This window comes from Microcebus murinus, chromosome 31 (genome assembly GCF_040939455.1).
Source record: "Microcebus murinus isolate Inina chromosome 31, M.murinus_Inina_mat1.0, whole genome shotgun sequence".
Classification (NCBI taxonomy): domain Eukaryota; kingdom Metazoa; phylum Chordata; class Mammalia; order Primates; family Cheirogaleidae; genus Microcebus; species Microcebus murinus.
The window spans coordinates 4766489-4791798 of record NC_134134.1 but is presented as its reverse complement, the minus strand read 5'-3'; the positions used below and the strand labels follow the sequence as shown (position 1 = coordinate 4791798).

At 36.2% G+C, this 25310-nt stretch overlaps 1 protein-coding gene and 1 pseudogene across 1 annotated transcript in view; one reads left to right on the top strand and one right to left on the bottom strand.

The window, feature by feature from the left end:
- Positions 1-312: 312 nt before the first annotated feature.
- Positions 313-1087, bottom strand: LOC105885185 (ras-related protein Rap-1A pseudogene; annotated as a pseudogene).
- A 10100-nt stretch (positions 1088-11187) lies between these two features.
- The window catches only part of LOC142865693 (uncharacterized), a 50218-nt gene continuing 36095 nt past the window's right edge, over positions 11188-25310 (top strand). The window contains exon 1 of the mRNA XM_075998888.1: positions 11188-11195. Within this exon, the coding sequence (XP_075855003.1) occupies positions 11188-11195 (8 nt within the window). The remainder of the gene's footprint in view (positions 11196-25310) is intronic.

The following is a 25310-nucleotide window of genomic DNA, read 5'->3' as shown; positions in this document are numbered from 1 at the left end:
AGTATAATGGTTCAACTTTTTTTAGTGCTTGACAGGGAAGAATCATGATAAAAAGGTCAATATGAAATCATTTGATTATAGTAGCAATATCTAACATTTGAAATGCATCCATGCTCTTTTGTATAATCATATTAGAGTCAAGTATATTTATTTTCACATCTGTTATAACTGCTATTGCAAAGGAGAAATACTATTGTCTTATTTTCCAAGAGATATACACAGAGCAATTTTTTTTCTCCAGGGAACTTGTGCAAACCAATATAAGATCTAAATTCTTCACATAATATATAAAACAGAAGAAGCCTCTTCAGATTTATTTTTTGAAGTCTGGAATGCTGGCACTTTCCAATTAGGCAACAGTTCTTCATTCCTGAAATCTGGCTCAGAGCTGCTGCTGACTATGGGCCTAGAGCAGCAGACATGATTTCTTTTTAGGCTTCTTCTTTTCCACTGGTGTTTTTCTATTTATCTGTCTGACCAGGTCATAAAATATCTCATTAACGTTGATCTTTGACTTTGCAGAAGATTCTAAAAATGCACAGTTACACCACTGTCTTGCTAAATTCTGGCCCTGTTCTTTGCCAACTACTCGCTCATCTTCCAGGTCACATTTATTGCCAAGCAAAATCATTGGAACATCTTCTGTGTCCTTAACCCGTAAAATCTGTTCCCTCAGGTCCTGTAAGTCGTTAAATGTGGATTGAGCTGTAATAGAATATACTAGTGCAAACCCTTGGCCATTCTTCATATACAAATCCCTCATCGCTGTAAATTGCTCTGTCCCTGCTGTATCCAGGATTTCGAGCATACACTGTTGGCAATCTACTTCGACTTGCTTTCTGTAGGAATCTTCTATCGTTGGGTCATATTTTTCAACAAAAATTCCCTAAACAAATTGAACTGTCAGAGCAGACTTCCCAACACCTCCTGAACCAAGGACCACTAGCTTGTACTCGCGCATGATGTGGACAGTTTAAATACTGATAATCCCCTGGGTCCGGCGCCTCCTCCACCTCCTCCTCCTCCTCCTCCCTCCTCTCGGCCGTGGCTCCTGCTCCGGCTCTGCGCGGCGACGGCAGCAGCGGCCTATACTGGCTTTTAATAATGTTAATTCTAAATGCCAGCAGCTTTATGTCCAGCAAAATTAAACTGCATGGTGCCACCACTGCCATGGCTGCTGAGCCACCCAGGCCGTGGCTGTGCTCAGCCAGGCAGCCCAGCACCAGCTCCCCTCCACCGCACCCCAATGGCACCTTATGGCCCAAGGGGAGCACCTGGCTGTGGAAAAACTTTTAAGAAATTGCCAAAAGGTCTGATCAGACATTTAAAATGCAACTTTGGCTGAGACTCTTGGCCCAAAAGGTAATTTCAGAGAACAAATATCTTCTTGTGACAATGGACTCTTAACACCATCTACTGAGATATATATACCTATAGATATATTTGGCCTGATCCTACAAGCACATTCATATTAGTTAATAATTTGGTCATATTACTGTTACATTAAAAAGAGTAATAATACACTTAGGTATAATTGATTCAGCTTATTCAAATGAAGTTTCCGTTATGATGAGTTTCACTTCCGATTATGTTATTCAGGCTAGAGACTGTATTGCACAACTTGTGCTATTAATATGCAAATTTAAAAATCTAATATTTTAAGACAAGGAGGTTCTGGAAGTACTGCAATGAAAGTATATTGGCAAACTTTATTAATGACCAAAAACCTCAATTAGAAATTCAGCTAAATGACAAATCTTTTGTTTGATTTATAAATACTGGAACAGATATTAAAATTTATCTAAAGGTTTTTGGCTAAGGGTTGGCATATTATAATAATAGATTTAAAAGACTGTTTTTACTATCCTTTTGCAAATATCTGATAGAAAAAAATTTGCCTTCACCATACCTGCTCTAAACAATCAACAGCCAACTAAACAGTATCAATGGAATGAAAGGGAAACAATTCTATACAAAAATTTTAATAAAAATGTTTTAAAACAAAAGTATTAGTTTTATTAAAAGATAATTTTGTTTAATTTATTGATTTTTTAAAACCACTTGGTTTATGTAATGATATAAGAAGAAGAATAAAAGTACAGTGCTGACTTGTCACACACACAGTCAGCCAGCAAGAATTTACCCAACACACACATCTCCATACTGTGTCAGGCATTAGTAATGCAGAGATTGATCAGATATATTTGTTGATTTTTAAGTAACTTACATATAAAAATACATTTAGTAAAGTACCTATAGATTTCAGGTAGAGCATAGTACAAATAAACATAACAATGTGGGCCATAAAGTCTGGAAAAAATTGTTGTGTGTTCTCCAGACAAATGGTAAAAATGGGAGGGAGGAGGCCTTCAGGTAAAAAAGCAGGAGGTAATAAGAGAGGAATTATGGAATAGATCGTTGGACTCTTAAAACTGCATAAATGTCTACAGAGCTCATATGTTCAACACTGTGTTTTTCAGTCCTAAACACATTCTAGCACACATTGCTTCCTGAATTAATAAATGAATGAATAAAAATACAGTGAGGAAAATCACAGGCCATAAAGTCAGTATTTAGGTATTTACTAAAACCAGGGGTTCCTTCTTTCTCTCTGCTGGAGATACTTTTGTTATTGTCTGTTTAAAAAATAAACTATGTTACGCAAAGTATCTAGGAGAATCAAATTCATAGAAGCAAAAATTAAAATAGTTTTGCCAGGGAGCTGGAATAATGGAGAAATGGAGCTGTTTACTGGGTGTAAAAATGTTCTTGAAATTTCTTTCACACAGTATGATTATGCTTAACACAACTGTGCTGTGACCTAACAATGTGTAAGATGGCAAATATGTTGCGTATACTTTACCACAATTTCAAATTTTAAATTACCTATATAGTCACCAAGTATTTAGAATAGGATAGGGTTATTCTGTCTGTATTTTTTTTTTTTTGAGACAGAGTCTCACTTTGTTGCCCAGGCTAGAGTGAGTGCCATGGCGTCAGCCTAGCTCACAGCAACCTCAAACTCCTGGGCTCGAGGGATCCTTCTGTCTCAGCCTCCCAAGTAGCTGGGACTACAGGCATGCGCCACCATGCCCGGCTAATTTTTATATATATATATATATATATATATCAGTTGGCCAATTAAGTTTCTTTCTATTTATAGTAGAGACGGGGTCTCGCTCTTGCTCAGGCTGGTTTTGAACTCCTGACCTTGAGCAATCCGCCCGCCTCGGCCTCCTAGAGAGCTAGGATTACAGGTGTGAGCCACCGCGCCCGGCCTCTGTCTGTATTATCACATTGGTGATATTGGCCACATTGGCGAGAATTTTTCTCAGTCATGGCATCCCCATTTTTGTTTTCATTTTTAGTTTTTATCAGATAGTCCTAGAGGATTTTGATTCTAGGTGTCTGCTTAAAAGTGGGAGAGGTTTTAGACCTCTCCCAAAATCTTTTTAAAAAAATAAATACCCAAGCTGAAGTCCAATATTATGTCCATTACTTTGTGGGTTTGCCCTACACAGCAAGCCCTATCCTGGCAGTATCCAGGGGTGGTTCTAGTAACAAGGCAGGTCCTCAGAAGCCAGGGCATGTGATTGGAGCTAGAAGAGGGTTGGACATGAAATAAGATCCTGAGAGGTGAGAACAGGGTGGAAGGGATGCAGACAGGAAAATGGGCTGAGTGAGCTCTACCCCAGCAGGGGAGTCGCACTGGAATGCTTTTGTCTGGAGACAGCAGAAGACCCTGGACCAGCTAAGCTGCCAGAGAGTACTGAGAGTGCCCTGGACTGGATCAAGCAGTGGCAAGGCCACCATGGCACACTAGAAGGAGAAGGTGATCTAAGATAATGTTCATCACAACTAAATTCATTGGATATTGGGCTAATGGGAGGGTGGAGGAGGGGATGGGTATATACACACCTAATGGCTGCAGTGCTCACCATCTTGGGGATGGACACACTTGAAGCTCTGACTCAGGTGAGACAAAGACCATGTATATAACCTAAACATTTTTACCCTTGTAATATGCTGAAATTAAAAAAAAAATAAAAAAGAGCTAAATCTTGTGGGAAAAGTACCACAAGGGACTACTAACCCATAAAGTCTACACTGAGTATTACAGGAATTTCCTTGAAAAATGAGGGATGTGCTGAGATGTAGAATGGGCAAGAGTGGGGAGAACACCCCAGGAAGGAGGAGTCAGAGGCTGAGGGATGGGTGTTGCAGGTACTAGTGAAATCAAAGATGTATTTTCACACACCCCAACCTCTTTCATAGACTTCGAGAATAATAAATTGGAATTGGTCTCATCGCACATTACATTAGACATATTAGCTATATTCAAATGCATCCACCTCATGATTTAATAATTTTGTTGTAGGAAAAGAGCAGAACGGCTTTTAAGAATATTTCTTTGGAAAAAATTATATTTTGCAAGATTTTTATGTTTTATTTTTTTGGTACTTTTGTTTGTTTTTAACCACTTCAGTATGGTGCTCACCAGTCATGAAACCTTGTGCACAGGCGGAAGTCATAGTCTGCATGATCGTTTGTGCTTTGCATTGAGGAAGAATCCATTTTGCTCTTGTGTGATGAGGAAAGTTTGAAAGCACTGAAATCTTGATTTACTTTACAGGCAGCTTTACTTGTAATGTAAATCAGAATAGGTAACATATACATATATGTTTTCATTACCTTATTTTTAAATGTTCACAATTTTATCTTGATAAATGAAAAATCAGAAAAGTGATGTCATGGCTGTCGGTTTAGTTGACGCTCGGCTGTGCGCCTTCCTATCATGGCTGTCAGCTAAAGTCGCTGTGCATGTTCATCTGTAGCTATCGACTGTAATCGATGCTCAGCTGTGGGTTTTCATCTGTGGCTACCAACTATAATTATGATGCTCACCTGTGCACGTTCATCTGTGGCTATCAACTATAGTTAACACTCGTACCAAAGTGGTTAATAAGCTAGAGATTTTATATAAGCCTTCTGATATTGTCTTAGATATTTGAAAGTTCAGAGATAGCAGCCTCTAGTGCTGTGTTGCTCCCCTGATAAATCAACCTTACCCTCCACTCTTCACTGTGCACACGCCTTAAGCAGCTTTATCTCATCCTGTCACATCAGCACCCCTAAATGCAACAAGCGCTAAATGCAGCTTCAGGTCCACACACCAAACCGCCTCTCAGCTGCCTTCCCTTGCAACCCATAGGAAACTCACACCTACCATGTAGAAAGCTAAGCTCACTCTGCAGCTTCTTTCACAACCCCCTGTGGTACTTCAGAACATATTGTCACAGAAAAAAACACCACAATAATTCACCCTCTCTTTTTGGAAGCCTAAGTGCCATTATCAAGGCCTATCCTTCACACTCTATTCTTAAGTCGGCATAAGTCCCATTCATTCCTGAAAATTTCTTTTACCTGACCCATTTGTTCCTACCTCAGAAAAAGACACCATTGTGCACATCATCTCACCTCTAATATTACCTCAATCTGCCTCTCTCCTTTCTCAATTACCAAAGCCTCAGCAGGGCCCTAGTCACTGCCCTGTTGATTGGTCTGATGGGTTCCCACTGTTCTTTTTCCCTCAATTTGGCTCCTCCACCTTATCCCCTAAAACTATACTAGCTACAGGATTGCCAAATTCCAGTTTTATCACCTCAATTCCTCCATAAACTCCTTCAGAGGCCCCCACAGTTTCTGGGCTATCAGAATCTGTATATGAAGCTAATTTGGATCGGGCTCTGATTCCTGCATAGTTTCCTCCCATACTCCCCTCCATCACTCCACCTGTGTTATTTTCATAAATGTTTAAGTATCTACTATGCACCAGCCACTGCTGATGGATCCTAAACATGTCCCATGCTTTCTCACCATTTATAAATAAATGGATTTCCTAAAGACAACCTGCCATTTTCTATTACTTTACCTATACAAGCATTGCTTTTTTTTTTTTCTTCCTGAACTCCTTCTTGAACTCCTGTGCCTAGTTAACTATGGTCCATAGAAGCCTCACTCGAGGGATAAAATATAGTGTATTTTCTTTACTTATAACTTACCTAGTTTTCATTAGGAGCCCCTAGTAACTAAATTTAGTGAAAAAATTAAGTCTAATTCCCATTTTACAAATGAGAAGAGTGAGAGTCTGTAAGCATAAAGAACTTGTTCAAAGTTATACAAAAAGTAGTGGAGATAGATTTGCCCAAAAGTGGTACTTATAAGTATGCTATACAGCGTCTTTTGAAATGGCTTGGTTATGGAAGTTTTTCCACTACTTACAGGGGTTTTCTGCTGTGAAGATTTGCTATATGCTGAATGGTAAAAATTTGGTCCATTCAACCAATTTTATTAATCCCTACTTGGAACTTTAAGACTTTATAGGACAGAAGAATCACTCACTTAATGTCCCTTAGGCAAATGATACATTAAAGTGAGAGAATACTAGAACTTGTATTGATGTTTACTTTTACCCTTAAATATAGTTATGATGCTATGCTAATATACTGATAATAGTAAATAAAGACTCTCTGTAAGCATGAATTAGGGGCACGTGCCCCAAAGTTTTTTAATGATAAGAGTTTGAGAAAAATGATATAGGGACTCCTGTTCTCGACTGACTTCTGCTAATTTCCTTCTACTCTCCTCCCAGCTCACTCCACTTCAGCCACAACTGACCACACTCACACTCAGGTTCTTCCCACATATCCTCATACAGTGCACTCACTACCTTCATCCAGGCCCCTGCTCAAATGGATCTCCCTAGGGGAACATCACCTACACCCCACCTCACCACCAATGCTCCCTCCACTTATCCTGCTTTCCTCCTCCCCTTCACAGTTACATTTACCTGACATTACATATTTGTGTCAATCACTGCAAACAGAATGAAAGCTCTGGGAGCCTGGGAGCCTTCTCTGTTTTGGAGCCTTTTCTCCAGTGCAGTAGGAATTATGACCTGAATGGATGAATGTAGATTTTGCTCTTCTGGTACCATGTACACTCCTGAGTGTAGAGCATTCTTTGGTTAAACTTGTTTGGCTGCCTTGTGGGTTTTTCTTATCTATAAGCCAATACTGTCTCTTCCCATGGTTGGTTTCTGCTTGGCATCGAAGAGAACATTCTTCAACACTGAAAATGTTTGGTATCCGTGCTGTAGTATAAGCTGTAGCCTTTAACCTCATGTTGTTACTTAGCTCTTGAAAAGTGTCTAGTGTAACTAAAACACTGAATTTTTTATTCTATTTAGTTCTTAAGAATGTTTACTGTAACTATGAGAGGATTTCAATTTCTAGAACTGTAATTAAGGAAAAAATGTTTAAAAAGTACATGTTCAAGTGCAACAATGATTGTCGTCTCTCTTCCAATGTGGCAAGTGTCATATTCTAGAACTCTTTTATGATTCCTTAGTAAATCCTGGTGAAAGAGAAATGTAATAATTTACTGAAACTAAAAGAAGAAGGGCAGGGAAAAAATGAATTTGAAGTGCTGGAAAGTGCCTTGTGATTTAATTTGGTGTAATTATGTACAGATTGTGAACATAATGCTCTTTCAAACTGTCTTCTAAATTAACAAATAAGGAACAAGCACGGAAGAACAACCAGACATCAAGGGTGATGTCATTCTTTAGGCCTGTTTCACAGACCACAGGATTTCTGGCTTCTTTTTGTCCTCACCATGCTGTAACTCCTGGTCTTTTCTGGGAACACCACAGGCATCCTCCTCATTCACTCTACCCACCTCTCCACTGCCCTACATATTTTCTGATCAGAAAGACATCGCTCATGTACCAAATCTATATGTGCATATTTGTTCATCAAATGGCCCTCAACTTTCTCTCTTGGGATAATCACATCTCTCTCACTGACTGTGGCATTTATCTCCTGCTCATCATCACCCTGTTGGAAGCAGAGTGTCAGATGCTGGCCACCCTGGCTTAGGACTGCTACGTGGCCATCTGTCACCCATTACACTACCCCATCCACATTCCCCATGTTCTCTGGGTTCTCCTGGTGCTTGCATCTTTGCTGAGCGCAGTGTTCAATGCCTTAATCCATGTGCTCTGCCCTCTGACTTTCCATTACTTCACCTCCAGGGAAGGTCGTCATTTTGTTCCTGACATCCACGCTGTATTTAAACTAGTCTCTGCTGACACTTCCCTCTATATCAGGGTCTTTTAATTCATGGTGTTATTTTTCTCTTCCCTCCTATCTTAGATACTATGGCCTCCTATGTATTTATACTGTCCACTCGACTGGTTACAGTCTCAAGCCTGGGCCACATGGAAACCCTGGCTACTTACTTCTCTCACATGCCCCTGGAGTCTCTATTCTATGTGGCTGCCATTACAAAGTACCTGCTACAAAAGTTTCATTCCCCTGAGCAGGAGAAGTGGACTCTGTCATCTACACCATCCTGCTGCCAATGCTCAACCCTCTCTTCTACAATATGACAAACAGTGATGTCTCTGGAGCCCCCTGAAGAGTTCTCAGAAAATAGGAAATATGACATATTTAACTTTCCACTGAAAAATCCAACCTAAAACAATGAAACATATACATTGAAATGGTGGGATTTACCATATGTAGAGAGACATATTCATATGCATTTAACTATAAAGCCAGATATTTTGAGGAACAGATAATAGATAAAAAGACATGATCCTGTCTTGAAAGTTGATATGTAACTTGGTCATTTTCTTCCTTTTATTCATTTCTGTATTTGTACTCCAATAGAATATAATGGAATGTGGCTTATTTGTGTATTATATCAAATATCCATTTCTTATTACTGTGCAATCATCTTATTTGGTCATTGTTATTTATTTTGCTATATTTTTGTTTTAATTCACAAATAATTGTATATGAATATGTCAGACACAGTGTGATGATTTTATCTAGGCATACTTTGGGAAAGATATTATAAAACTAATTGACATTTCTCAAAAGACAGAAATGAATGTTCAACAGCTATATGTCAAAATGATCAACCTATCTAATCATCATGGAAATGAAAGTTAAAGCCACAGTGAGCTATTACCTCACACCTGTGAGAATGCCTACTTTCAACATGATGAATACTAAATGCTGGTGAGGATGTGGGGAAAAGGAAACACTTGCATATTGTTGCTGTGAATATAAATTAGGTCAGCCAAATTTATTTGTATTTCAGTAAATTAAGGGCTACCAGTCGTGTTTTTTTCTTTGATGTCTACCACCCAAGCCCTGAATCCTTGGGGAACACCACCACCATCTGAGCACGGTACTGTTAATCAGTCAGTACCAATTTGATGGCAAGTACATGTGGAGCCCATTTTTCTGATCTTGTGTCACTTCACTTCGGATAATGGATTCACTCAATTCAGGAAAATATAAGCAGTGCTAGCTTACTGTCCTTTCTTAAAATTGAGTAATATTTCACTGTAAACATGCCAAATATTAATAATCCACTCATAAATTGACTGGCTCTTGGGTGGCTTTTTTTTTTTTTACTTTAAAATTGTAACCTGCTCATTAATTTTATTTCATCAGAATTTGTATCTTCAGAGGTGTACGTGCTTATTAAATAATCAACAGGTGTCTTCAAAGTTTCATCAAACTATAGCAGCTCCCTCTAATAAAGTCCATAGGGGAGGGTGAACAGCAATACAGATTAAAGTTAATGACATGCTAATTACCCTTAAGATACCCTAGGTCACTTTGCAAATCTTATTATTGGCTGGGGAAAAGCTAGAATGATAAAGCATTCCCTCCTTCCTCAGGTGTAGAAGTGGCTCATGGTACAATTAAGAGTGGAGCAGCACCAAAATGGAATGGCAGCCTTATTCATCTCCCCAGGTGGAGCAATTGCTGGAAACAGCACCAAAACAGGGCACCATTGTCCTGAGAAGAACCAGAGATACTATCTGCCTAAGATTTGTACATCCTTTTGAAAGATTTTTAAAAAGGTTTTTTTTTTTAAGAAATGCTTTTTCTGAAACTGAGAAACATCTCTTTACAATGCAATATCAAGGAAAATAGTTCCATATCCCACAATTTCCATGTGAAGATGGGGTCCTAAATTCAGTGAGCACCTAGCTTTAAGTTGCAATATTATCTCCTCCTGCATTGACTTCAGAAGCTTGTTTTTTATTTGAATTTAACCAATTACCAAAAATATACAGTCTCACTAATTACCAAGTAAGTTTACGGTGCACTCTTTATGACAAATAGGGCTGCCAAGTCTTCTTTCTTCTTTCTTCAAAGCTAATTATTATTTATCCAGATAACATGTATGTAAAAGTTAGTGACCTACATTTTTTACATACATACAATTGTACATACATACAATTTGCTTAGTTATATAAAGACTTTAGGTGTGCCTTTGAAATCTCTCAGTGAATTGGCAGTGTGCACATCATATTCTGGTTTAATTGAATAATAAAAGGGATTTATTTCAATTCTCTTTTAACTTTGTGGAGAGGTTTTATTATTTGGAGACTCTTGACTTTTAATATTTCCTGAACACTTCCCATAATCAAAAATGCAACATAAACATAAAATGTGCCCACCACTTCTAAATTAGAAGGGCTTTGAACACTAGATTCCTTCTTGAGCTTCCAGTCTGTAACCTGCAATTCTGCAGCACAGAGTTTCACTGTCCCCACATATGCACACAGTAAGTTCTCTAAGACTCTTTGATGTCTACTGTCCCTCCAGAGCATACTTAGACCAGATTCCTGTGAATACACTCTCATAGGATAAAACTCAGTAGATCTATTCTTTCTCTAAATGCATCTCACATCTTTATCACTGAAATAGACTCAGAAACCCTGAGGCTCAGACACAAATGGGAACAAGATAATGCACTCTGGCTTGGACACATAAACTCCCTTTCTGCCTTCTCTTCTTGCCTCAATGCTAGGAAATGTGCAGTGAGTGCTACTGAATCCATGCCTCCCTGGAGACCTAAATCTGCAGCTCTGAATTCTGAATCCAAGGTCTGAGGTTTCTCAGGATGCATAAGAGCAGCTTCCAAAGAGGAATTTCTCTTCCTGTTTTCCTTCCATCTCTGTAAAGCAAAGAATACACAACTTCGATCCAAACTAGACCTGGCCTCAACCTGGAATTCACAAGTCACTGACATACTTTGGACTGAGGATGGACAAAAATCTCAGGAGAGACAAATGCTGCAGTGTAAGAGATCAACATGGACTTGTAAGTTGACTTAGAAAGGACGTATTTTGGGCGAGTGTAAAGAATTTTCTAGATCCTGTGTAGTGTCATGTTATAGTTGTGTGAAACGAATAGAAAGGCTGGCACCACATCTAAATTTTTCTGTAAATTATTGAACACTTACTACTCACCTTTTCTGGTATAACAAGGATTAAATCACACAATGTAAATGCTCTTCACAGTGCAAAAACCCATACTTCTGAGCACATAGCACATGCTCAGTAGACATTGCAATATGCTGCTCTTCACTTTGGAAATTAAGTATATGTTGTGATGAGTGTTGGGCAAAAGGCAGTATGTATGCTGTGCTTGCTGTCTCTACCTGAGTGCTACTAATAATGGATCTAGTTTGAGCAACTTCAGCACTAAAAGGGGACCTGACAAAGAACCCAATGAATGTACCTCTTCGACACAAGCAGATCTCATTTCTTAGAGTGAGGCCAACATTACCACATGATTTATATTCACATTGATGTTTCAGAGACAATTTTAAGGTAATTACCTCTCATCCCAGGCTTTCAATTTGGATAACCTGGCTAGATTGAAGAAACACCATCACCTGCCTGTTGGGCTGAATGAGAACATCTATGTGGTTTTAATTGTGTCCCAAATAATTCTAATTTGATACCAGGTTCAAACATTAGGACTCCTGCATATATTCGTGAGAATTGAGTCTAGCTTTGTTTTAGAGGGAAGTCATAGGTTCTGCTCTCTTGGGTTTGCCAGAGGCAGATCATTGTGTTCCTGATTCCCATTCTTGTAGCAGAAAATCCTGGGATCTGTAGCAGGGTGAGGTAACCAGAAGAAAAGACAGGAGAATCTCACATTTTGGTCTCCATGAAAGAGCTGATCATAGCTGAATCTTCCCTTTCAGTAAGAACAAGTGAGTGTAGCCTTTCTTCATTTTGTGTTCCTCCTGCTTGTGAATCTTGTGGAAACAAGGGAAGAAATTGTGCTGACTTCCTTCAGGGCAATCTGAAGATGTAATTCTAATTGTTCTACACTATCTCACCTGAAAAGAGATTTCAGAGTAGGAGACGAGGGAGCAGAAATGGCTGGTTTTCAGGTAAGTGTGTCCCAGATTAGGGGTTGTGTCCACTATTTCTCCTAGAAAGTCTTGTAGAACTTCAATTTTTTGAATTTATAAACCTTCACTTCTTTACTTCTCATGTGTATGACTAATAAGTTTTATAAGTAAATTTTTTTATTTCTTCTTATGATAATCAAGGAGCTTTGGAAAATCCTTTATCCCTATTTAACAGAGCCAGCTGTATATTCTCTCCCACAAGCTTCTTAATACAATAACCAAGTTTTATAAGAAATGTATGACATGTAATATTGAAAATTTTCCCATTGTGAAAGGTCAAGATAGAATGGTGTGAATATCTGAGATTCCCATTAGGTATGGGATAGAGTATTTAGATTTGAGTGAGGAAGGGAAACATGTACTCTCAAAGTTTGATCTGGATGCTTCATCAGCTCTCCATAAAATATTATTAAGAAAATTCAGAAAGAGGATAACATTGATTGGCTAATATAATCAGAAAATTATGGGAAAAATAGAAAACAGTAGACTTGCTCTGTATGATGCTAAAGTATTTTAAATGATACATTTTAAATGATACATTTTAAATGATAATGAACCATGGGAAGTATCTGTATCTGAAATTTGCATAAAACTGATGATTCTTCATGGTTACATATTGTTGGCCACTATCATCCCAGTAGTAATTTTGAATCCTCCTCTTTGCAAGGGTGCCTAACACCAATGTGTCCCACTGAAGATATGTTAATTTCATTCACTTTCTTAAGATTCTCTCTGACAGATTTTTTCCATATAAAGTTATTTTTTTTCTTTGTCACTAAGTGTCTCATGGAGATTTACTGACTATTGTGAATGAAGAATCACATTTAATCTGGAAGCTCCCCTTTCTTCGTATAGCTTGCTTTAAAAAATGAGGACTATCATCTGTGTTCTGTTCAGATGAATTGAGATAAATTCCAAGTCTACCACTTACTGGACATTGACGAAATACTCTACTTAGGCAAGAAGCATTGTTATCAATAGCTTTATTATGTGACATGCAGAGATTCAGACCTCACCCCAGATCTACTGAATCAGATTCTGTAATTTAAGAAAATCTCCAGTTCTTTATTGTACTTTAAAATATTAGGTGGTACTTTGTAACTCTCTGTTTCTCTATGTGAGAAATATGCACAATTTATTGACATGATGTAAATATAAATGCATAAATTTATATTACTGTTGTAAGCCCTTAATTTTGTATTAGACACTTTATCAACCAAAGCAGAATCATATGCACACAGATTCATGCATCTTTTGAGATCCTCATTCCTGTGAAAAAGAGAAAATATGAAAGAATATTACTGTGCTAAAATATATCTTATTGGATAATTCCAGTCACTCATATGTCAGAAAAAGTTCTCACATCTCATTTTCCTTGTGGTCAAATTAAGAACTCTCTCTATGGCCACTTGGGAAATATGTGTCTTTTTACAGGAGATGGTGACATTCAGGGATGTGGCTGTAGAATTCTCTCCAGAAGAGTGGGCATGCCTTGACAATGCTCAGCGGAATTTGTATAGGGATGTGATGCTAGAGAACTACGGAAACCTGGTCTCCCTTGGTGAGGATCACTTATATACAGAATTCCTATTCCACATTAAGGCCATTATTTTATTTTGTAGATAGTTTCTTAAAAGTTTCTGCTTTACATGAATGAATTTTATATCCCTTCTTTTAAAGAAAATTTGAGAATTTTTGGTGTATCCAATAAAATCATTAAATGTGTCATGTTATCTTGAACCTTTCCCTTTCTTTGGCTGATATGGACATTTCACAGTAGATTAGTAGTTACTTTAGAAATCAGGGTATATAATTGTTGCCTGCACCTTAGAATAGAATTTCCACCTCTTATTTATTTGGTGCTAGTGGGAATTGGTGTTCTAGTCATAAATAAGAAATATTTTTTTTATCATTCTACAGGGTCTCTGAGAAAATGATATCTTGCAGAGGAATTTTCTAGAATTGTCTATAATGTTCTGTGTACTAAGGATAGTACTGCGTTAGTAATTGGAAAGTCTTCAGCAACAGTCATGTGAAATTTTTCTAATAATACAGGTCTTGCCATCTCAAAGCCAGAGCTGATCACATGCCTGGAGCAAAGGATAGAGCCCTGGATTATGAAGAAAGAGGAAACAACAGCTAAATATCCAGGTAGGTGAGATCCAGTGAAGCAGATAACAAATGTTAGAGAACCAAAGCTCAAGGAGGAAGGCAGATTTCAAAAGAGTGGCTTGGAATATTCTGCTCTGTTGGAAATGATTTTAGGAAGCCTGTGTATGTTTCTATTCATCTCCAGAAGGACATCTTCTTTCCCAAGCTTATAACTCTCTAAGAACTCTACCCATGCAGTGATCTTCCTTAGAATTCAGTGAGAGCCAAACTGTCAATGGCTTGTAAGGGACTACATTATCTATCAGTATTTCTATTATTTAGGGGTTATGGACCCATCTGTACATATTTTGAAGACTTCTATATTAAACCATCTTTTGACAGGTTTTTGCCCTCCTGCCCTTTCTGGAGTACAGTGGCTGATCATAGCTCACTACAACCTCAAACCTCTGGGCTCCTGGGATCCTACAACCTCTGTCTTCCAAGTAGCTAGAACTATGGGCATGAGTTACCATGGCCAGCCCTTTTTATTATTATTACTTTATTATAAAAATGGAGTCTCCTCGGGTTGCTACTCCTGATATCAAGATCCTGGTCTCAAGTGACCCTTCTCCTTGGCCTCCCAAAGTCCTTGGATTATAGGCATTATCCTTCCTACCCATCTCCATGTTTTAAGTTCTTTTTGATGCCTCATTTCTGAAATGTGTAAAGGGGAATAGTGGAGATATTGGGATTTGTTTCTGGAATGCTAGAAACACTAGGGACATATATTCATATTTTATGCATCATGATTTCCAATTCTAAGTTTTCAGAGGCAATCCTACAGAAAGTCGGACTCACTAATTTTAGATAAATTCATATCCTCTTACTCAATGTAAGAAAATCTAATGTTATTTCACTTCTAAATACTCCTTTTGTTATATAAAATAAGAGTATATTTTCAACTTTATTATACCCAAATTCCCAAACTATAATATAGTTTATTTTCCCTTCTCACCTTATGAAATTCTTACATATACTGTCTCATTCAGTGCTTCAAATAGCTTAATATATTTATACTCCTAATTGATACATAATACATTGATAACTTATATTCCATATTTTTCCCCTATTTAGTAGCATCAGAAATGCGTCATTCATATGTGTGTATGTGTGCATATATTTCTCTGTGTGTGGTGTTTAATGGTGAAAGTCTCCACAAATAAAAATTGTATAACTGTATATATTTATTGTACACACTGTAGTGAACTGACATGTGTATAAATGGTAAAACAATATAATTAAAGTAATAAACTATTCCATCATCTCACATAGTTACCATTTAATTATAGTGAGAACATTTATTAATAGTGAGGTCTATGGTCTAAACAAATTTTAAGCATATAAAACATTGTTAATAACTCTAATCACGATGCCATATATTAGATCCCAAGATCTATTCATCTTATAACTAAAAGATTTTACCCTTAAATATCTCCTCACTTTTCGTGACTCCACACTCTGGAAACCACTGTTGTACTCTTTATTTTTGTAAATTCAACTTTTTAAAAAATTATCTATAGCAGAATTCATCTTTTTTGGAATGGCTGATTTTACTTAGCATAATACCCACTACGTCCATCCATGTTGTTGAAATGGAAAGATATTTATCATTTTCATGGCTTAGTAAATTATATGGTATGTGTTTGTACAGTCATTTTTTAGTCTATTCATCATAAGCAGGCATTTAGTTTGTTTCCATTTTCTTGGCAAATGTGCATAATGCTGCAATATATATGGGTGTGCAGAATATTCTTAAGATACTGATTTTACATGGTTATACTCATAGGTAGAATTGGTGAATGACAAGGGAGTTGTATTATTTACATTCTTTAACAAACCTCTACGATGACACTATCCATTTACAATCAATAACAATCTACAGGGATTGATTTCCTGCACACTCTTGTCCACACTTGTTATGTCTCTTCTTTTGAACATTAGCCATTTTAACAGTTGTGAGGTGATACCTTATCATAGTTGTCATTTGTGTTAACTTCTATCAATTATGTGATTTGCATCTATTTTAACCCATTTTTTTTTTTTTTGAGACAGAGCCTCACTTTTGTTGCCCAGGCTAGAGTGAGTGCCGTGGCGTCAGCCTAGCTCACAGCAACCTCAAACTCCTGGGCTCAAGCGATCCTCCTGCCTCAGCCTCCCAAGTAGCTGGGACTACAGGCATGTGCCACCATGCCCGGCTAATTTTTTGTATATATATTTTTAGTTGGTCAATTAATTTCTTTCTATTTTTAGTAGAGACGGGGTCTCGCTCAGGATGGTTTCGAACTCCCAACCTCGAGCAATCCGCCCGCCTCGGCCTCCCAGAGTGCTAGGATTACAGGCGTGAGCCACCGCGCCCGGCCTATTTTAACCCATTTTTTAAGAGGCATTTTTAGTCCACTAAGTTTTTCCTTTCTGCAAAAAATTTGAAGTGTGATACCATCCCATTTTTCTTCTCTTCCTTTTTCATGATTATGCATTTGATGTTACATCTGCTAAAACAGTGCGAGGACCAATATTATGATGTTTCCCTTATGTTATTTCTAAGAGTTTTATTAATGTATTTCTCATGTTTAAGTATTGAATTTATTTAAGATATATTCTATATAGTGCAAGGGAAGGTACCAACATCTGGTTTTTCTCTCATAAATATTCAGTTTTCTACAACATTTGTTTAAGGGACTCTTCTCTTTCATTGCATGGCCATTGCAATCTTGAGGAACATAATTTTGGTCATGGACACAAAAGTTTATTTCTGGGTTCTCCATTCTGTTGTTTCATCTCATTATTTCTCCTTGTGCCAGTTGCTCATTTTTTTTATTCCTATAGATTTGTTTTTAGATCAAGAAGTGCTATTCCTCCTTGTTTGTATTTCTAAAACAGTCTGGCAATTTTTTGTTCTAATACACTTTAGAATTTATTTTTATATATCTCTAAAACAAGTATAATTGAACTATTATAGACATTGATTAAATTTGTATATCACTGTGGATAGTATTGACATCTTAAAAATTTTAAATCATCTGATCATTGAGCATGAATGCATTAAAGAGTGTGTTTAATTTTGACATATTTTTGTATTAGCCAGTTTGTACTGTGCTTTTGATTTCTAGTTTCACTTCAATTTTGTCAAAAAATATATGTTGTATGATTTTAGAGTTTTTCAACTTGATAAGACTTAACTGTCATAATAGCATTTACCATGTATGATTGAAACCATAGTGTATTCTGCTGCTTTTGACTGAAGACCTCTTTAAATGTCTCTTACATCTAACTAGTCTATAATGTCTTTCCCATTATCTGTTTACTTATTTATCTTCTGTCAAATTTTTGTATTCATCATTGAAATCATATATATGAGGCATAGCCTTATATATTCATCATTGAAATAATCATATATCATGCAAAGCCCTGATATATAATATATATTTAAATAATATCTAACCTAAAATGTGTACATTACATGTATATCATCTGTCTATTTGTGTTCTGTGCTATAGATTTCTTCTAAATGACCCATTTTGTCATTATAAAAGTCTTTGTCTCTTCTGATGGCTTTTGACTTAAAGTGTATTTTCTTTAATTATTGCCACAATATCCTCCTCCTATTATTTATGTAGTGTTTTTTACATTACTTTTAACCATTTGACTTTTTAGAGCTTTTAAAGGAAGGTTTTTGTAGGTGGCATATTGTAGAGTTCTATTTGTTTTTATACATACATTCATCTTATATTTCATTTGAGAGACTAAACCATTTACATTTAATGAAACTTCTGAAGGAAGAGTCTACTGTTTCTATTATTCAAAAACTGAAATTGAGAATTTAAAAGGAATTGCATTTAATGTGTAGATCAATCTGGGCATCTTCACAGCATTAGGTCTTCTTCCGTTGAAGAAGAACGTATTCAAGAGTGTGTTGTTTATTTTCCTATATTTGTAAATTTTTCTGTGTTTCTTCTATTATTTATTTTCAGTTTCATTCCATTCTAGTCAAAAATTAAAGTGAGTAAAATTTCAATTTTCTAAAATTGGTTAAGACTTGTGGCTGAACAGGTAGTTTTTTAGGAAGAACGTTTTATGAGCTATCAATGAGATTGTATATTCTACTATTATTCTGTAGAGTGTTTCCAATATATCTGTTAGGTCTAATTGCTCTGTAGTGTTTTCAAATCTTTTGTTTTCTTATTAATAATTGACTGGTTTTATTATTATTGAAAGTGGAATAGAATATCAAAGTAACGTATTATTTTGTTGTCTATTTCTTGCTTCATTTCTGTCAATGCTTTATAAAAATATATTTGATAACCTTGATGTGAGATAAAGATAGATATCATATAAATGTATTATTGTCATAGGCCCTCCGTGAATGACCACTTTTTATATTTATTGCCCTTTTTTCTCTTGTGACAGTTTTGACTTAAAGTATATTTTAAAAATCATAACGTTTTTTACTTCAAAATAATGTACATAATATAATTTTGAACTCCTCTGCTCTTAGATGCTAAATGTTTTTCTGATATATCTTGCTATATCCTTCCAGTTGTAGTCCATTGTTCTTACCAGGATTTAAGTCAAGTCGCTTTAGATAGAATATAGTTGGATTTTTTTTTAACTCTTTATTTAACTGTGCCTTCTGACTGGAAAAACTAGTACATAAAATTTATGTAATTTTCTCAAAGGAAGGACTTACAATTTATCTTATGTTAATTGTTGTATATAACTTTTGTCACTGTCTTTTCTTTCTTTCCTCTCCTTCTGTCCTGCATTGTGCCTCACTGATTTTTAGCATATTTTGTTTCTTTGCCTAGCTTTCTTTTATCTCTATAAACATTTTTTTCTGATGTTCACTGTGAGAACTACATAAAATCTTTTGAACGTACTACTTATGTTAAATGAATAACTACTTCAGTTGCATATAAAAATTCTTAATCTTTATATCTTCCCTCACCTTTATGATATCAATGTCAATAATTATGTCTTTTTATATTGTATAGAAATTAACACATGGCAATGATCCTTTTTTTATTTTGCCTTTCAAATTTTTTAGCATAATTAAATATTTTGCACCATCATTATGATAATGCAGAATTTTATTCTTAATATGTGCATATTTTTCTCAGAGAGTTATGTAGTTGTCAAGGGAGGTGGAAACCAGCTTTTGGAAAGGCCACAAAAAGGCCACAAAAAACACATGTGCCCATAGTTTCATTCTCTTTTGAAAGGGAATCCAGGAGATGGGATTTTACTACTAAAGTGATAACTCAGTGTCAGCATGGAGGAAGGGCTTTGGTGGGTAAATGCAACAAAGTTTCCTTCCCTTCTTGTGGTTCTTGGTGTTTTTCTCAATTGGGGTGCTATGAACTATTAGCAGTTATGATTTCTAAAAGAATCATGGTTGCAAGTATATTTTTAAGATCATACATCTATGATGCAAGTAAGACCATGGTATTCATTGTGCTTTCTTGCTAATGTTCTTTCTACAGTTTTATATATTCAAATTGTGAAATATATTCACCTGAGTCTGGTTAGTGAGATACTTTGTTATTTTCATTTCTTTCAGAACTATCTCACTATTGCAGCAAAGACCTGTTACCAGAACAGGGCATAAACGACCCCTTTCAGAAATCAATAATGAGACTATATGGAAGCTCTGGCCTTGAAAATACACACTTAAGAAGAGACTGGGAGTGTGTGGGTGAGTGTAAGAGGCAGAAAGTATGTTCTGATGGTCTTACCCAATGTTTGTCAACTTGTCATAGAAAAATCTTCAAAAGTTACAAATGTATAAAAGTCTTTAACAAATCATCAAACCTAAATAGACACAAGACAAGACATACTGGAGAGAAAAGTTCCAAACTTAAAGAATGTAGCAAAACTTTTAACCACAGCTCTAATGTTTCTGGACATAGAAAAATTCATACCACAGAGAAATCCTACAAGTGTGAAGAATGTGGAAAACCTTTTAACTGTTGCTCAAAACTTATTATACATAGGAGAATTCACACTGGAGAGAAACCCTACAAATGTGAAGAATGTGGTAAAGCCTTTACCCAGTGCATACACCTTACTCAACATAAAAGAATCCATACTGGAGAGAAACCCTACAAATGTGAAGAATGTGGCAAAGCCTTTAACTGGTCCTCAACCCTTATTCTACATAAAAGAATTCATACTGGAGAGAAACCCTACAAATGTGAAGAATGTGGCAAAGCCTTTAACCATTCCTCAATCCTTACTCAACATAAAAAAATTCATACTGGAGAGAAACCCTACAAATGTGAAGAATGTGACAAAGCCTTTACCTGGTGGTCAAGCCTTACTCAACATAAAAGAATTCATACTGGCGAGAAACCCTACAAATGTGAAGAATGTGGCAAAGCCTTTAACTTGTCCTCAACCCTTATTCTACATAAAAGAATTCATACTGGAGAGAAACCCTACAAATGTGAAGAATGTGGCAAAGCCTTTAACTGTTCCTCAACCCTTATTCTACATAATAGAATTCATACTGGAGAGAAACCCTACAAATGTGAAGAATGTGGCAAAGCCTTTAACCAGTCCTCAATCCTTACTCGACATAAAAGAATTCATACTGGAGAGAAACCCTAAAATGTTGTAGAATGTGGCAAAGGCTTTATCCAGCTCTGAGACTTCACTCTACATAAATGAATCCATACAGGAGAGAAACCATAGAAATGTGAGAAATGTGGCAAAGCATTTTCCCAGTGCTCACACCTTAATCTTCATAGAAGAATGCATAACAGAGAAAAATTCCATGAATGTGAGAATTGTGGCAAAGTCTTTAATAACTGCTCGCATTTTATTCAACACCAAATAAACTATACTAGATAAAAGTGAGATAAATGTAATGAGTATGGAAGTACTTTCCCTAAGTATTAGCTTTAAAATGCACAACAGTACTTATACTTAAAGTAAACAATCATAATGTAGAGTGCTGACAATACCTTTTGTTACAACAGAGATCTTATTGGACATGGGAGAACTTACACTGAAAAAAATGCTCCAATATTTTCCCCAACATTGCTCAACATCACAAAAATTTTAAGAGATAGACACTTACAAATATAATGAATGTGAAAAAATATTTATGCAAAAGATATACCTTAGAGAACCACAACGAATTGATAGTTAAAATTACTCTACAGATATAATGAATTTCAGAACACATTTAACGAAGAATCAAGTCTAAACAAATATCAGAGGATTCACAGTGCAATACACTAATGCACTAACACATTCACAGATTTCTTTAAACCAGGTTGTTGATTATAGAGTACTACCCAGTTAAAATAGTTAGTTGATTTACCTGTATGTCAGCTTTAAAAAGAGAGAGATTTTGTGAGAGTTATAATTACATGTAAAATATACTTTCTGGTCAGGGTGGGGTAAAAATATAAAAAGATATAATTTTTTCCCTTTTTGACAAGCAAATATTAATGTTATTCAACTTTAAAAACAGTAGATGGTATGCTTTCATTCTTAGTGTGTATGTGAATGTCTGTGGTTAATGATAGCTACATTGCATTTATTAGTAGTCTTTGTGTATTCAGTAGGCATTATTCATGTACTTTTCCATGGGAAATTAAAATCACTGAAATGTAAGATTTATGAAGTGGAGAGGTACTATGGATTTTTCTTATAACAAACAGTATCTCAAGTGATGTATGATGTGGGTATACAGGCTAATATTCTTCTCATTATAATCAGAATGAAAAATTACAATATTAAAAATAACTTGTTTTAATATTATACATTATGATAGATAATAAAATCAAATGAAATTTAGAATATTTTTAGATAACATGTAAACTTAATTTGTTTCATTGATTAAAAATAATTTTAATGTGTCAAACATGTTGTAGATTGAACGAAGTGTTATTTTTGCACCAACTTTAACCTATCCAATGTTACTCAAAGTTGGAGATAATGTGTGTAAAAATGTACTGTGGGGTTACAGAGTAAAAATACATCACTTGTGATCCTTTTTATCAGTGTCTCTACTTTGAAGAATAATGTTCCCGAAGCTCTTTTTCATTATATTTATAATTATATTGTTACTATAATGCTTATAATAAAGATTTTGTACTTAATGAAAAGCCATACATTTCTTAACACAGCATGACTACTTATTACATTCTATCCTACATTTTTCTTTAAGTTGCAAAATTATCTCCTCCTGCAATAACTTCAGACACATGTATTTTATTTGAAATTAACCAATTACCAAAAAAAGAAAGTCTCACTGATAACCAAGTAAGTTTAGGATGCACCGTTTATGACAAATAGGCCTGTCCGGGCTTCTTTCTTCTTTGTTCACAGAAAATTATTATCTAGATAACATGCATGTAAAAGGATTTGCGTAGCTATGTCCAGTAACAACTTTATGTTGTGCCTTTGAAATGTCTCAGTGGATTGGCACTGTGCACATCACATTCTGCTTTAATTGAGTGATAAGAGGGTTTTTTTTTCAATTCTCTTTTAACTTTGTGGATAGGTTTTCTGAGTTGGAGACTCTTTACTTTTAATATCTACTGAACACTTTCCAGAATTAAAAATGCAACATAAACATAAAATGTGCCCACCACTTCTAAATTAGAAGGGCTTTGGACACTAGATTCCTTCTTGGGCTTCCAGTCTGTAACCGGCAAGTCTGCAGCACAGAGCTTCACTGTCCCCACATTTGCAAACAGTAAGTTCTCTAGGCCTTTTTGGTGTCTACTGTCCCTCCAGAGCATACTTAGACCAGATTCCTGTGAATACCCTCTCATAGGATAAAAATCAGTAGTTCTATCCTTTCTCTAAATGCATCTCACATCTTTAGAACTGAAATGGATTCAGAGACCATGGGGCTCAGACAGAAATGGGAACAAGTTACTGTGCACTGTGTGTGACACATAAACTCCCTTTCTGCTTTCTGTTTTGCCCAAATGCCAGGAAGTGTGCATGAGTGCTACTGAATCCATGCCTCTTTAGAGACCTAAATCTGCAGATTTGAATTCTGAATGAAAGGTCCAAGGTTCCTCAAGATGCATTAGACAGGTTCCAAAGAGGAAATTTTCTTCCTGTTTTCCTTCCCTCTCTGTAAAAGCAAAGAATACACAAGTGTATACACACGTTGTATACACATGTTGTGTATCCTTTGCTTTTACAGAGGGAAGGAAACTAGACCTGGCCTCAACCTAGAATTCGCAAGACAGGGACATACTCTGGAATAAGGATGTACCAAAAACTCAGGGGAGACATATGCTGCAGTGTTAGAGATCAACATGGACTTGTGAGTTGAGTTTCAAAAAACCTTTTTGGGGTGAGTGTAGACAATTTTCTAGATCTTCTGTAATGTCGTATTATAATGTCTTATAATGTCTTGTATGATAATGTCTTGTGTAATGTCATATTATAATTGTGTTAGAGGAATAGAAAGGCTGGCACCACATCTAAATTTTTCTGTAAATTATTGGACACTTAGTACTCACCTTTTCTGGCACAGCAAGGATTAAATCACACAATGTAAAGCCTTCTTTACAGTGCAACATACTATACTTTTGAGCACATAGCACATGCTCAGTAGACATTGCATTGTGCTGCTCTTCACTTTGGAAATGAAGTATATGTTGTGATGAGTGTAGGGCAAAAGGCAGTATGTATGCTGTGCTTGCTGTCTCTACCTGAGTTATAATAATAATGGATCTAGATTGAACAACATCACCACTAAAAGGGGACATGTCAAAGAACCCAATTAATGTACCCCTTCCACACCACCAGACCACATTTCTTAGAGTGAGGTCCACAGTACCACATGGTTTATATTCACAGCGATGTTTTAGAGACAATTTTAAGGTAATTACCTCTCAGCCCCGGTTTCACTTAGGATAACATGGCTAGATTGAAGAAACACCATCACCTGCCTGTTGGGCTAGGTGGGAACATCCATGTGGTTTTAATTGTGCCCCACTAAATTCTAATTTGATACCAGCGTCAAGCATTAGGACTTCTGCATATATACTTGTGAATTGAGTTTATTTAGCCTTTGTTCTAGAGGGAAGTCACAGGTTCTGCTCTCTTGGGATTGGTAGAGGCAGATCAGTTTGGTACAGATTCCCATTCCTGTAGCAGAATCTCCTGGCACCTGTAGCAGGGGGAGGTAACCAGAAGAAAAGACAGAAGACCCTCACTTTTTGGTCTCCATAAAGGAGCTGATCATAGCTGAATCTTTTTTCTGACTAAGAACAAGTGAGTGTAGCCTTTCTGCATTTTATGTTCCTCCTGCTTGTGAATATTGTGGAAACAAGGAAAAAAATTGTGCTGACTCCTTTAAGCGTAGTCTGAAGATTTAATTATAATTGTTCTACACAATCTCACCTGAAAAGGAATTTCAGAGTAGGAGAAGAGGAAGAAGAAATGGCTGGTTTTCAGGTAAGTGCGTCCTAATTTAGGGGTTATGTCTACTCTTTCTCCTAGAAAGTCATGAAGTACTTTAGTTTTTTGAACTTGTAAAATTTACTTCTTACTTCTGATGTATATGCCTAAAAAGTTTTGTAACTACATGTTTTTCTTTATTCTTATGATAGTCAAGGAGCTCTGGAAAATCCTTCCTCCCTATACACCAGAACCTGCTCTATATTCTCTCCCACAAGCTTCTTATGACAATAACCAAGTTTCATAATAACTGTATGACACGTAATATTGAAAATGTTCCCATTGTGACAGGTCAAGATGGAATAGTGTGAATGTCTGAGATTCGTCCTGAGGATGGGATAGAGTCTTTGGATTTCAGTGAGGAAGAGAAACATGTACTCTCAATGTTTGATCTGGATGCTTCATTAGCTCTACATAAAATATCA